At 60.6% G+C, this 12,039-nt stretch overlaps 1 protein-coding gene across 2 annotated transcripts in view; it reads left to right on the forward strand.

The window, feature by feature from the left end:
- Positions 1-12,039, forward strand: part of ZC3H18 (zinc finger CCCH-type containing 18) — a 51,715-nt gene that overhangs the window by 22,299 nt on the left and 17,377 nt on the right. For both annotated transcript variants that reach the window (XM_062177639.1, XM_062177640.1), the window contains 5 exons: positions 1,153-1,301; positions 1,507-1,599; positions 2,363-2,520; positions 6,683-6,800; positions 7,601-7,857. In XM_062177639.1, coding sequence (XP_062033623.1) covers positions 1,153-1,301; positions 1,507-1,599; positions 2,363-2,520; positions 6,683-6,800; positions 7,601-7,857 — 775 coding nt within the window. The remainder of the gene's footprint in view (positions 1-1,152; positions 1,302-1,506; positions 1,600-2,362; positions 2,521-6,682; positions 6,801-7,600; positions 7,858-12,039) is intronic.

Raw genomic sequence — 12,039 nt, forward strand, 5'->3', positions numbered from 1 at the left:
CTCTCCGTGTGGGTGGAGTGCCCCTCCCACCAAGCTTGGAAACAGTGTCTGAAGTTCCAGAGTTTCAGATGCTGAAATGCTTGCACAGACTGCCAGTGGGGCGCCCTAATCCCAGAACTCTGTTTGAAAAAGGCAGAGAGAGAGAGAGAGCGCGCGCCTCCATCTTTGTTCACTTCCCAGATGGCCACAATAGAGAGAGAGAGAGAGAGCACCTCCATCTTTGTTCACTTCCCAGATGGCCACAATAGAGAGAGAGAGAGAGAGCCTCCATCTTTGTTCACTTCCCAGATGGCCACAATAGAGAGAGAGAGAGAGAGAGAGCACCTCCATCTTTGTTCACTTCCCAGATGGCCACAATAGCCAGAGCTGGGCCAGGCAGAAGCCCTGAGCCTGGAACTACACCTGGGTCTCCCCGCTGGGTGTCAGGGGCCCGGGTCTTCGAGCAGTCACCTGGGTGCCGTAGCAGGAAGCTGAATTGGAAGCAGAGCAGGCTCGGCTCCCAGCAGTCCCTGGGTATGGAATCCTAGTTTGCATGCAGCAGCTTGACCCAAGGCAGCACCGTGTTGGTCCTCACAGTTCCAAATCTTTGAGGGTCATGTTGGTGCTGAAAAAAATTCTGAATTTCATAGCATTTCACACTTCAGGTTTTAGATTAGGGATGCCCAACCTCCAAGAGTATTTTTGGAAGCAGAGTTTTAAAATGTCCAGTGCTCACTCTGGAAAGGCGCCTGAAGCCACAGCGCCACCTCTGCATGGGCGCGGCGGGGGGGGGGGGGGGGCTGGAGTCAGCTCCCGTTTGCTACTTGTGTCCGTCTCAGGTCTTGGAATTTGCTGTTGTACAGAGAAAACGTTCAGTTGATACGGGCGCACCCTCTACACGGTGAGAGGCTCCTGGCCTAGGAGCCTAGGTGCTCGCTCAGGGGCGGGTGCTCCCTGGCTGAGCCGGACACTGAGAACCTCCAGTCCCGTCAGCCTGGGAGTGCTGCCTGGCCTCGCGGAGGGGGCTGGCAGCACCTCTCCAGGCTTGGGCCTGTCCCCTGCCGCCCCCTGACTTGTGAGGGCGTGCGGTGCGCCCTGTTCCTCAGGAGGTGCTGCCGCCCTCAGGCAGTGAGGATCTCCAGACCCTTTCTGACCTGGCTTTTATTTCCCTAGGGAACTGTACCTGGGGGATGAACTGCAGGTTTATACACCCTGGAGTGAACGACAAGGGGAACTACTCCCTGATCACCAAAGCCGACCCCTTCCCGCCTAACGGCGCCCCGCCTCTCGGACCTCACCCACTGATGCCTGCCAACCCTTGGGTGCGTGAACGCCTCTTCTTCCTTTGCTGCTGACAGATCAGGCCTCTGCGCTCCACTGGGCCGCTTTCCCCTGCCCTGTGCTGCCCCCCTAGGAGCACCCCAGATGCACCCTGGGGACGCCGCACGGCTTGGGAGCGTGACTGCCTGTTCTGCTCAGGTTTAGCGTTTTACGTGCTTTCTCAGTGCCTCCTCCTCACTCTGACAGGGAGGGCCCGCAGTGGACGAGATTCTGCCTCCACCCCCCCCAGAGCCCCCGACAGAGAGCGCCTGGGAGCGCGGACTGCGGCACGCGAAGGAGGTAACGGGACTCTGGAGAGAACCCAAGGGCAGTGGTGCCCCACACGGCCCGCGGCCCTTTGTCCAGACACTCGTGGGAACCTCTGGACTTGGGGATGGATTTCTGTGTTCTCTTTAGGAGTTGCCAGTGGGCAGCGGAGTCTGGTTGTCTCCACAGCAAGCCAGGGCAGCCCAGCCTGGGACCAGGCCCGCTCTTCGAGGCTGGGTGGTGTGGGCCACAGCGGGAGCCTCGCGGGGCAGCCCCTGCAGAGGGCTTGGGAGAGGCCACGGTGCACCCCACAGCCCTCCCTGCCGTCCTGAGGCCCAGCGTCTGCTCTCCCTGGAGAGGCCCCAGTGCTGTCTTGGGCTTCCATCACTGGCCATTCCCTCCTTCCAGGCCCACTGTGGCCCCTATGCCTGGGCTGTGACCTGGTGACCAGGCTCTGCAGGCACCCAGCCCTGCTCTCTTGGCCTGCTGGGGTGGTTTCCCTTTGGGGAAACGACAAAGTCAGCCACGTCCCATCCCGGCGCCCTGCACACAGGCCTCGCCGCTGAGAGGAGTTAGCTGCCCCACGCCTCACTGCAGTGCCTGGGTGCAGCTAACTCTGCACAGACGTAGGCCGCACCCGAGGGACACCTAACGTCCTGTGTCCATCCCACGTCCATCCTCGAGTCTGTGTCGTCCCAGGGCTGCTCCACTGGAGCCCCCCAGGGTCCCCGGGGGCCTCCTGACAGTCACGCTGTGTCCTGGCTTCATGTTGACTTCTTTCTCCTCCCAATGGTAGGTGTTGAAAAAAGCAACCATTCGGAAAGAACAGGAGCCTGATTTTGAAGAAAAGAGGTTTACAGTCACCATCGGCGAAGACGAGCGGGAGTTTGACAAAGAAAACGAAGTCTTCCGAGACTGGAATTCTCGGATCCCCAGAGACGTCAGAGACACAGCGTAAGGATGGCTCTGCCCCCCCTTCCCTTTGTGGAGAGACTTGTGCCCTGTGTGGCAGCCGTGTGCAGGGCCCGGGGCGGGGGCACTGCCGCGTGGTTGCTGGGCCATCCGGAGGCAGAGCCAGGACTTCCCTGATGGGCGGCCGCCTTTTCCCTGATCCTGTCGGGGGAGGGTGTGCGCCCTCAGAGCCGTCCTGACACTGTCGCAGGAGCCAGGAGGTGTGTGACGGTGTCGCCGCTGGCAGCTTGGCAGCCGTGACCTCTCTGTGAATCTGTTGTTGCTCCGCCCCGGTTAACAGCTCATTTGGAAATGCAGGGGGTTGCAGGACGACGGGCAGATCTCGAGGGCTTGTGTGCCCCTACCCAGGGCTCATCACAGCCCTGCAGAACTTGGCCTGCACAGCCGGAGGGGCCGCTCCGGTCACAGGGTGGTCCTGTCAGCTCTAGCCCTGTCCTGGTCCTGTTGGGACTCCTGGTTTGTTTATGCTTGCTGTTAGAAAGCCGCCTGCCGTGGGGTTCTGGCTGAGGGAGTGGGAAAAGACTCGAAGCCACAGCCTGTGCTGGTGTCTCAAGGTCTGGTGCTCAGCGTGGTCCTGCTGGTGTGTTCCCGAGGTCCCATGTCCTGTCCCCCGGGTGCCCCCTCCAGGTTTCTGGGGGACCCGCGCCTGTCAGAGTGTGGAGGGGTGGGACAGGGTCAGTCTTGGTCTGCAAATGCTGAATGAGAACTCCAGAGCTGAGTGCTGAGTGATGTTTACCGCGTGTGTTGTTAGTCACACTGTTGTGTTACAAGTTGAACCACAGAGGGCATCAGGCCTCCGGGCCATGTCTCAGACTTGTCCCTGCACAGTGTAGTGAGAACGTGGGAGGTTTTCTGATTGGGATGTGTGTGTGGCCCTTGTCCTGTGACAGACAGGAGAGGTGGAGTTGGGACCGGGCCTGACCCTGCCGTCTGCTGCGCGTGGCCACCGTGGAAGGGCGCGGCTCTCTCTGTGAGGTGCGGATGACGATCCTGAAGCACGGTGTCCGCGAGAGTCGCAGGGGCTGCCCTGCGCCTTGCTTGCTGGCGGCACAGAGCGCTGTGTGGCTGCGGTCACTGCACTGCACGTCGGGCAGAGCAGGGGGAGGACTGCAGGATCGGTCCTCGCGCCCTCCGTGTCCTGACTGGGACAGCGCCTGGAAGCTGTGCCGAGGGCAAGCGGCTTGGGATGTGTCAGGGTCTCTGACTCAGGTCGTAAAGGGCGAGAAAACCGTCCCTTTGTTCCCCTTCTGGGATGAAAAGTCACCCGGTGGATCATTCGCTCAGACCCCAGCCGACCCGTGGAAGCTCACAGCTGCACGGGGCTGTCTGCGGCTCCGTCCCCGACCTCAGTGCGGCAGTCCCGCGTGGCTGCGTCCCCCTTTGGCATAGAGCGTCGTGGTGGGATTCCCAGAAACCAGCCTCGGCTTCAGAAAGTTGTGCTTTTCCTAAATAACGGACATGTCCTGTGCTGGCTGAGTGCCTGCTTTGCCCCGGACGCTGTGGAGAGTTCCCGCCCCTCCGGCCCTCCCCTGCCTGTCTTCCCCACCGTCTCCTGCTGGCACTTTGTCCGACCCCAGCGTAGTCTCCCCTCCGCAGGAGAGAGTCCGACGCGGTTTCAGTGTTGTCACCCAGGCCTCTGAGCCACCGCGAGTGCACACTCTGCACGGGGTGATGCCTGGCGTCTTAGTGGGGAGGGGGCTGGGCTGCTGCCTGCGGTGGGCCACAGTCCCACGTCCCCATTCCTGTGCTCTCGCCCTCCCTCTCAGCAGCCAGCAGCAGAGTGGGGAGGTGGGAGGCGGTGTAGCAGCTCATTTCACAGGTGAGGATGTAGAGGCGGGGCTGGACGGCCCACAGGAGGCAGAGGGCGGCCATGCTGTCGGTCCTTGGCGAGCCCCCGGGACCCTCGTCTTCACTGTCAGTGTCCAGCAGGCAGGGCGCGGTGCAGAGGGTGCCTGACCCCGCCCTGCCCAGGCAGTGCCACTGCCCGGCTGCCTCGGAATTGGAGTCCGCAGTTTTTGTGTGTGGTTTTCTTAAGATTTATTTACTTATTCGAAAGTCACTTACAAAGATCTCCTTGTGATCTTCCATCTGCTGGTTCAGTCCCGAAGCAGCCTCAATGGCCAGAACTGGGCCAGGCTGAAGCCAGGAACCGGCAGCTTCTGGATCTCCCATGTGAGTGCAGGGGCCTGAGTTCTTGGGTCATCTTCCACTGCTTTCCCAGGCCACAGCAGAGAGCTGGATCGGAAGTGGAGCAGCCGGGACTCAAGCCAGTGCCCACATGGGATGTCGGCACTGCAGGCGGCGTCTTTACCTGCTGCGCCACAGCGCCAGCCAAGTGCAGTTTTTTAACACTGGGAAACACCATCAGCGGATGCCCGGTGACCCATGAGAACAGTGACAGGATCGCCCTTGTGTGAGGACCCTGGGCAAGCTCTCCCGCTGTTTTCTGAACTGAGCTTTGCTGACTTTCCGAAACTCCTGATAAGCAGCCGTTGTTGCTCTTTGGGCCTTCGGAAGGTCAGTAAGCAGAGTGCCATGAACCTGCCCCGAAACTTGGCCATGATCTGTGCTCGTGGCTGGGCCACTGCCGGCTCCCGGTAGCTCTGGTCGCACTTGTCCTCCGAATGGTCCTGGGGAAGCCGCTCTTCATCTGTTGCCATGCTCTGAAGAAGTGCTTCCGGGTCTTGACCCCACGGGAGGGGAGTTTCCAGCGCCATCTCCCTCGCCTGCAGCTGACGTGGGCGCAGCGGCTTCGACACCCACCAAGAGGACACTGCCGCACGTTGAGCTCGCAGTCTGGGTGGCGTTGGTGACCCATCGTGGTTTGTTGGCCTTACTTCTGAGTCGCTCAGCGGGGGGTGAGCAGGGCTGCTTCTTCCTCACAAATGGCTGTGGGTGGACCGCCACCGCAGACTCGTCCTCGGCTTCCTCCTCCTCCTTAAAACCAGGTGACTGTTTGGAAACCGCTTCTTTCTTTCTTTCTTTTTTTTTTTTTTTTGATAGGCAGAGTTAGTGAGAGAGACAAAGAGAAAGGTCTTCTTCCGTTGGTTCACCCCCCCACATGGCTGCTATGGCCAGCGCTGCGCTGATCCCAAGGCAGGAGCCAGGCGCTTCTCCTGGGCTCCCATGCAGGTGCAGGGCCCAAGCACTTGGGCCATCCTCCACTGCCTTCCCAGGTCACAGCAGAGAGCTGGCCTGGAAGAGGGGCAACCGGGACAGAACCGGCGCCCCGACCGGGGCTAGAACCCAGGGTGCTGGCGCTGCAGGCGGAGGATTAGCCTAGGTGAGCTGCGGCGCCAGCCTGGAAACTGGTTATTTCTTTGGGGCATTTTCTCCCATACACTTTTTTTTTTTTTTTTAAGATTTATTTATTTATTTAAAAGAGTTACAGAGAGAGGAGAGGCAGAGAGAGAGGGTTCTTCCATCTGCTGGTTCACTCCCCAATTGGCTGCAACGGCCGGAGCTGTGCTGATCTGAAGCCAGGAGCTTCTTCCAGGTCTCCCACGTGGGTGCAGGGACCCAAGGACCTGGGCCATCCTCCACTGCTTTTCCAGCCATAGCAGAGAGCTGGATCAGAAGAGAAGCAGCTGGGACTAGAACCGGCGCCCATATGGGATGCCAGCACTTCAGGCAGGGCATTAACCCACAGCGCCACAGTGCCAGCCCCTCCCATACACATGAAGCGTCATGACTTCACCTCTACCTAGGGCTCTCAGTGAATTTACTGTTTGTGCCTGCTTTTGTTTTAGCAGCGTCCGTGTTGGTTAGACAGGCTCTTCTCCTTCCGACCGCCTTGCCCGGTGCCTCACGCAGACCCTGTGCGGACGCCCTGGGATGAGTTTGTTTACTTATTCCAGTGCAGGCGTAGTTTTCTGTCATGCACCTTTTCCACGAGCATTTTGAAATTTCCTTGTATTTTCAGCCGAGTGGGTACTGGATTTTTGCATCTCATGTGGACAAAGCCCTGTGCCTTCCTCCGCAGTGTGTTGCTGTGTGAGGCGCGCTGGGTCTCTTGACTGTGGGCTCTGATCTGTGAACATCCACCGTGTTCCCACGGCGGCGCTGGGCTGTGCTTGCCGACCCCGCGCGGCGCGGTTTCCCGCTGTGGTCGGGTGGCGAGGCCTTCTGCTGGCTGTCGTTGCAGACTGGAGCCTTACGCGGACCCCTACTACGACTACGAGATGGAGCGGTTCTGGCGCGGCGGGCAGTACGAGAACTTCAGGGTGCAGTACACGGACGCCGAGCCGTACCACAGCTACCGTGTAAGTGGGGCCTCGCCTTGCGGGGGCAGGCGCCCGGGCCCCCGCCTCGTCACCCCGCCTGCTCGGTCTTCACGTCAGACCCAAGGTGGCTGGTTACAGGGGACCAAGTCGGACCCCTGGGGGAGGGTGCGATTCGGGCGGAAGAGACCCAGGTCCCTGGCGCAGGTGTGGGGGCTGTGTCCTCCCTCGAGTGATGGCTCTGACGCTGCCTGCAGACGTGGCTCCTCCTCTGAGCCGGGTGGCTTGGGTGTTGGTGTGACCCTCAGGGTTGGGTGGACTGAGAGCATGGGCCTCCCACTGGGAGTCCCTTCCCCAGCTCTTAGAGCCATGTGAACAAGCTGCCCCCAGAGGAAGACCCGCTGGAGGCAGACCGGTGGGGGAGGGGGAGGGTGTCTGTCCCGGAGCTGCCCAGCCCACAGGTGACCGTGTCACACGCCCGTCCCTGCTGCTCCCTGGACAGGGCAGCTGCTCTGCGAGGGGAGGGGCCCTGACCTGCCCAGTCTAGGGCTGGTTGTAGCTAGCGAAGGGAAAGTCCGGAGGTGCTCAGGGACTGTGAGAAAGCAGGAGTGGCCTCTTGGGCTGCCCACCCCATTCTGGACACCAGTGGGTGCCTTGCCGTGCCCGGGGGGCAGCCGTAACGCCCTCTGCTCCCCGTAAGAAGGAGCGGGGCCGGCAGAGGGGCAGGCGGGCGGCCGCAGTGGCCGGGTGGGCTCGTGGGCCCGGAGCAGCAGCTCCTCCGCTTCTCGCTGCTGCGCTCCAGGCTCCTCTGTTTACAGCCTTGTGTTTGGCTTTCCTACAAGGAAAGGGAGAGGGACCGCGAGCGAGAGAACAGACAGCGCGAGCGGGAGCGGGAACGCGAGCGGGAGCGCGAGCGGCGGCAGCGGGAGCGCGAGCGGGAGCGCGAGCGCGACAAGGAGCGGCAGCGGCGGAAGGAGGAGTGGGAGCGCGAGCGGGAGCGCGCCAAGCGGGACGAGAAGGACCGGCGGGAGCGGGACCGGGACCGGGACCGGGACAAGGAGCGGGAGAAGCCGAAGCCCCGCTCCCCACAGCCGCCGAGGTAGGCGCCCAGGTCCGAGCCCCCTGAAGACAGACCCGCCCCTGGCTGTCAGCCTCTCGTCCTTCCCGACCCCCTTAGGTGAGAACACGCACAGCTGACCGATGGGTGCTGCCTGTGGTCAGCACAGGTGGCCCCTGGCAGTGGTACCAACGCTAGGCCTGCTGGGAGTCTCCACGAAGGACTGGGGTCCCTTTTGTGGCTGTGCGAGCTCGTGTGCACGCCGTGGTGAGCTCACAGAGGCCTGAGGGGCAGGCCTGGGGCCTAGCGCAGCCGTGTGGGCCGCACTTGACCACTAGCGCAGAGCAGGTGGTCCTCGCCGGACAGTGACCGAAGTGGATGTGTGTGTTTCTGCAGCTTTACTGAGATAAATAGAGCAGTGTGCCGTGCAGTGTGAAGATGAGGCCAGTGTTCTCCGTGGAGTCAGAGTTGTGCACCTTCAGCACTGTTTCAACTCTGCCTCAGACCCATGGGTGATCACTCCCCCATGGCCCTCCGGATGTCACGTGAACGGGTCCATACGAGATGGGGGCTTCTGTTTCTGGTTTTGTGTGTGTGCGTTTTAAGATTGATTTATTTGAAAGGCAGAACCACAAGTTGAGAGATCTTTTTTTGTCATTTTTAAATTTATTATTTGAAAGTCAAAGTTACAGAGAGACACAGAGGTGGGTGGATCTTTCATCCTCTGGTTCACTCCCCAAATGGCTGCAGCGGCGGAGCTGGGCCAATCCGGAGCCAGGAGCCAGGTGCTGCTTCCGCGTCTCCTGTGCAGGTGCAAGCACGTAGGCCATGTCTGCCACTTTCCTAGGCCGTAGCAGGGAGCTGGATCAGAAGCAGAGCAGCCGGACTCATGGGATGCCGGCACTGCAGATAGTGGCTTTACCCGCTGTGCCACAGATAGCACAGAGAGCTGCTGTGGCCCTGAGACAGATACCTCCCATCCCGCTGGCTCACTCCCCACATGACGGCAATGGCTAAAGTTGGTCCAGGCCAAGACGAGGAGCCCAGAAGTCCACGGGGTCTCCCTGTGGGTGGCAGCCTGAACTCGCACCAGCACTCTGACGTGGGGTCCTGCCATCACGGTGGCAGCAGGGTGGCTGCACCACAGTGCCAGCCCCTGCGTCTGGCCTGGTTCACTTAGAATGTTTTCAGGTGTCAGCACCTCCCTCTTCGCTGGGGCTGAGCAGCAGTCTGAGTATACCCATCCATCTCCTTAAAAAGGTGTTTTAGTAGAAAGGCAGACACCGGAGTCTTCCATTGGTTCGCGCTCCTAATGCCTGCTCCAGGCCTAAGCCAGGCGCCTGGGGCTCCTTTCAGGTCCGCCTTTGGATGGGAGGGAACAGCAGGACATGAGCTGCTACTGCTGCCTCCCAGGGGCAGGTGAGCAAGAGGCTGAACCAGGAGAGGAGCGGGGCTCCAGCACGGCCCCCTGGTGGTGGCTCCAGCCCGGCCCCCAGGGGTGGCTCCAGCCCGGCCCCCGGGAGTGGCTCCAGCCCGGCCCCCCCGGGAGTGGCTCCAGCCCGGCCCCCCCGGGGATGGCTCCAGCACCAGTGACTGCACCCACCTGGTGGGGCACAGGGGTTGTTCACACCTCTGCACTACCGTGGACGTGCCCATCAGTGTAGGGTGTTGTGTAGACACAGGGTTTCTGTTTCTTGAATATGCCCCAAGAGGAGTTGCTGGATCCTGAGCCTGGTTTGCAAAGTGGCCGCAGCGCCTGCGTAGCCACCAGCAGTGCCCGAGCTTGTGTCTGTCCTCATGGAGCGGCTCAGCGGGCTGATGGCGGACACAGACCGTCCTGTGCTTGCAGCCTGCAGCCCCGGGTAACCGTGGTGCTGAACTGTGTTTTGTGAGCATTTGACTGTTTATCTTTTGTGGGAAAATGTGTTTAGATCCTTTACACGTTTTTTATTTGGTTGTCTTTCTTTATTGAGTTGTAGCATCCGTTATGTATTCTAGAGACGAATGCCCCGTCAGATCTCTAATTTACAAAGACAGTTTCATACGCTGTGGGATATAGTTTTCATTTTCTTGATGATGTCCTTAGAAACCAAAAATTCTAATTTATTCTTTATTTTGTTGCTTTTGATTTTAGTATAATATCTAAGAAACCATTAACTAATCCAAGGTCACAAAAATTTACTCCTGTGTTTTCTTCTAAGAGTTTTGTAGCTCTGACTTCTGCATTTAGGCCTTCAAGCATTTCAGCTAATTTGTGTGCAGTAAGAGGTTCTGTTGCAGCTCACTGTGTGTGGGGGCTCACTGTCGTCCCTGTGTGTGTGAGCAGGGGTCAGCCTCACTGTGTGTGGGGTGAGCAGGGGTCAGCCTCACTGTGTGTGTGTGAGCAGGGGTCAGCCTCACTGTGTGTGGGGTGAGCAGGGGTCAGCCTCACTGTGTGTGGGGTGAGCAGGGGTCAGCCTCACTGTGTGTGGGGTGAGCAGGGGTCAGCCTCACTGTATGTGTGTGAGCAGGGGTCAGCCTCACTGTGTGGGGTGAGCAGGGGTCAGCCTCACTGTGTGGGGGGGCTCACAGTCGTCCCTGTGTGTGTGAGCAGGGGTCAGCCTCACTGTGTGTGGGGTGAGCAGGGGTCAGCCTCACTGTGTGTGGGGTGAGCAGGGGTCAGCCTCACTGTGTGTGTGTGAGCAGGGGTCAGCCTCACTGTGTGTGGGGTGAGCAGGGGTCAGCCTCACTGTGTGGGGGGGCTCACAGACGTCCCTGTGTGTGTGAGCAGGGGTCAGCCTCACTGTGTGTGGGGTGAGCAGGGGTCAGCCTCACTGTGTGTGGGGTGAGCAGGGGTCAGCCTCACTGTGTGTGTGTGAGCAGGGGTCAGCCTCACTGTGTGTGGGGTGAGCAGGGGTCAGCCTCACTGTGAGGGGTGTGAGCAGGGGTCAGCCTCACTGTGTGTGTGAGCAGGGGTCAGCCTCACTGTGTGTGTGTGAGCAGGGGTCAGCCTCACTGTGTGTGGGGTGAGCAGGGGTCAGCCTCACTGTGTGTGTGTGAGCAGGGTCAGCCTCACTGTGTGTGGGGTGAGCAGGGGTCAGCCTCACTGTGTGTGGGGTGAGCAGGGGTCAGCCTCACTGTGTGGGGGGGCTCACAGTCGTCCCTGTGTGTGTGAGCAGGGGTCAGCCTCACTGTGTGTGGGGTGAGCAGGGGTCAGCCTCACTGTGTGTGTGTGAGCAGGGGTCAGCCTCACTGTGTGTGGGGTGAGCAGGGGTCAGCCTCACTGTGTGTGGGGTGAGCAGGGGTCAGCCTCACTGTGTGTGGGGTGAGCAGGGGTCAGCCTCACTGTGTGTGGGGTGAGCAGGGGTCAGCCTCACTGTATGTGTGTGAGCAGGGGTCAGCCTCACTGTGTGTGTGTGAGCAGGGGTCAGCCTCACTGTGTGGGGGGGCTCACAGTCGTCCCTGTGTGTGTGAGCAGGGGTCAGCCTCACTGTGTGTGGGGTGAGCAGGGGTCAGCCTCACTGTGTGTGGGGTGAGCAGGGGTCAGCCTCACTGTGTGTGTGTGAGCAGGGGTCAGCCTCACTGTGTGTGGGGTGAGCAGGGGTCAGCCTCACTGTGAGGGGTGTGAGCAGGGGTCAGCCTCACTGTGTGTGGGGTGAGCAGGGGTCAGCCTCACTGTGTGTGTGTGAGCAGGGGTCAGCCTCACTGTGTGTGTGGTGAGCAGGGGTCAGCCTCACTGTGTGTGTGTGAGCAGGGTCAGCCTCACTGTGTGTGGGGTGAGCAGGGGTCAGCCTCACTGTGTGTGGGGTGAGCAGGGGTCAGCCTCACTGTGTGGGGGGGCTCACAGTCGTCCCTGTGTGTGTGAGCAGGGGTCAGCCTCACGTGTGTGTGTGAGCAGGGGTCAGCCTCACTGTGTGTGGGGTGAGCAGGGGTCAGCCTCACTGTGTGTGGGGTGAGCAGGGGTCAGCCTCACTGTGTGTGGGGTGAGCAGGGGTCAGCCTCACTGTGTGTGTGTGAGCAGGGGTCAGCCTCACTGTGTGGGGTGAGCAGGGGTCAGCCTCACTGTGTGTGTGAGCAGGGGTCAGCCTCACTGTGTGGGGTGAGCAGGGGTCAGCCTCATTGTGTGGGGTGAGCAGGGGTCAGCCTCACTGTGTGTGGGGTGAGCAGGGGTCAGCCTCACTGTGTGTGTGAGCAGGGGTCAGCCTCACTGTGTGGGGTGAGCAGGGGTCAGCCTCACTGTGCGGG

Source organism: Lepus europaeus, chromosome 19 (assembly GCF_033115175.1).
Source record: "Lepus europaeus isolate LE1 chromosome 19, mLepTim1.pri, whole genome shotgun sequence".
NCBI classification, from domain to species: domain Eukaryota; kingdom Metazoa; phylum Chordata; class Mammalia; order Lagomorpha; family Leporidae; genus Lepus; species Lepus europaeus.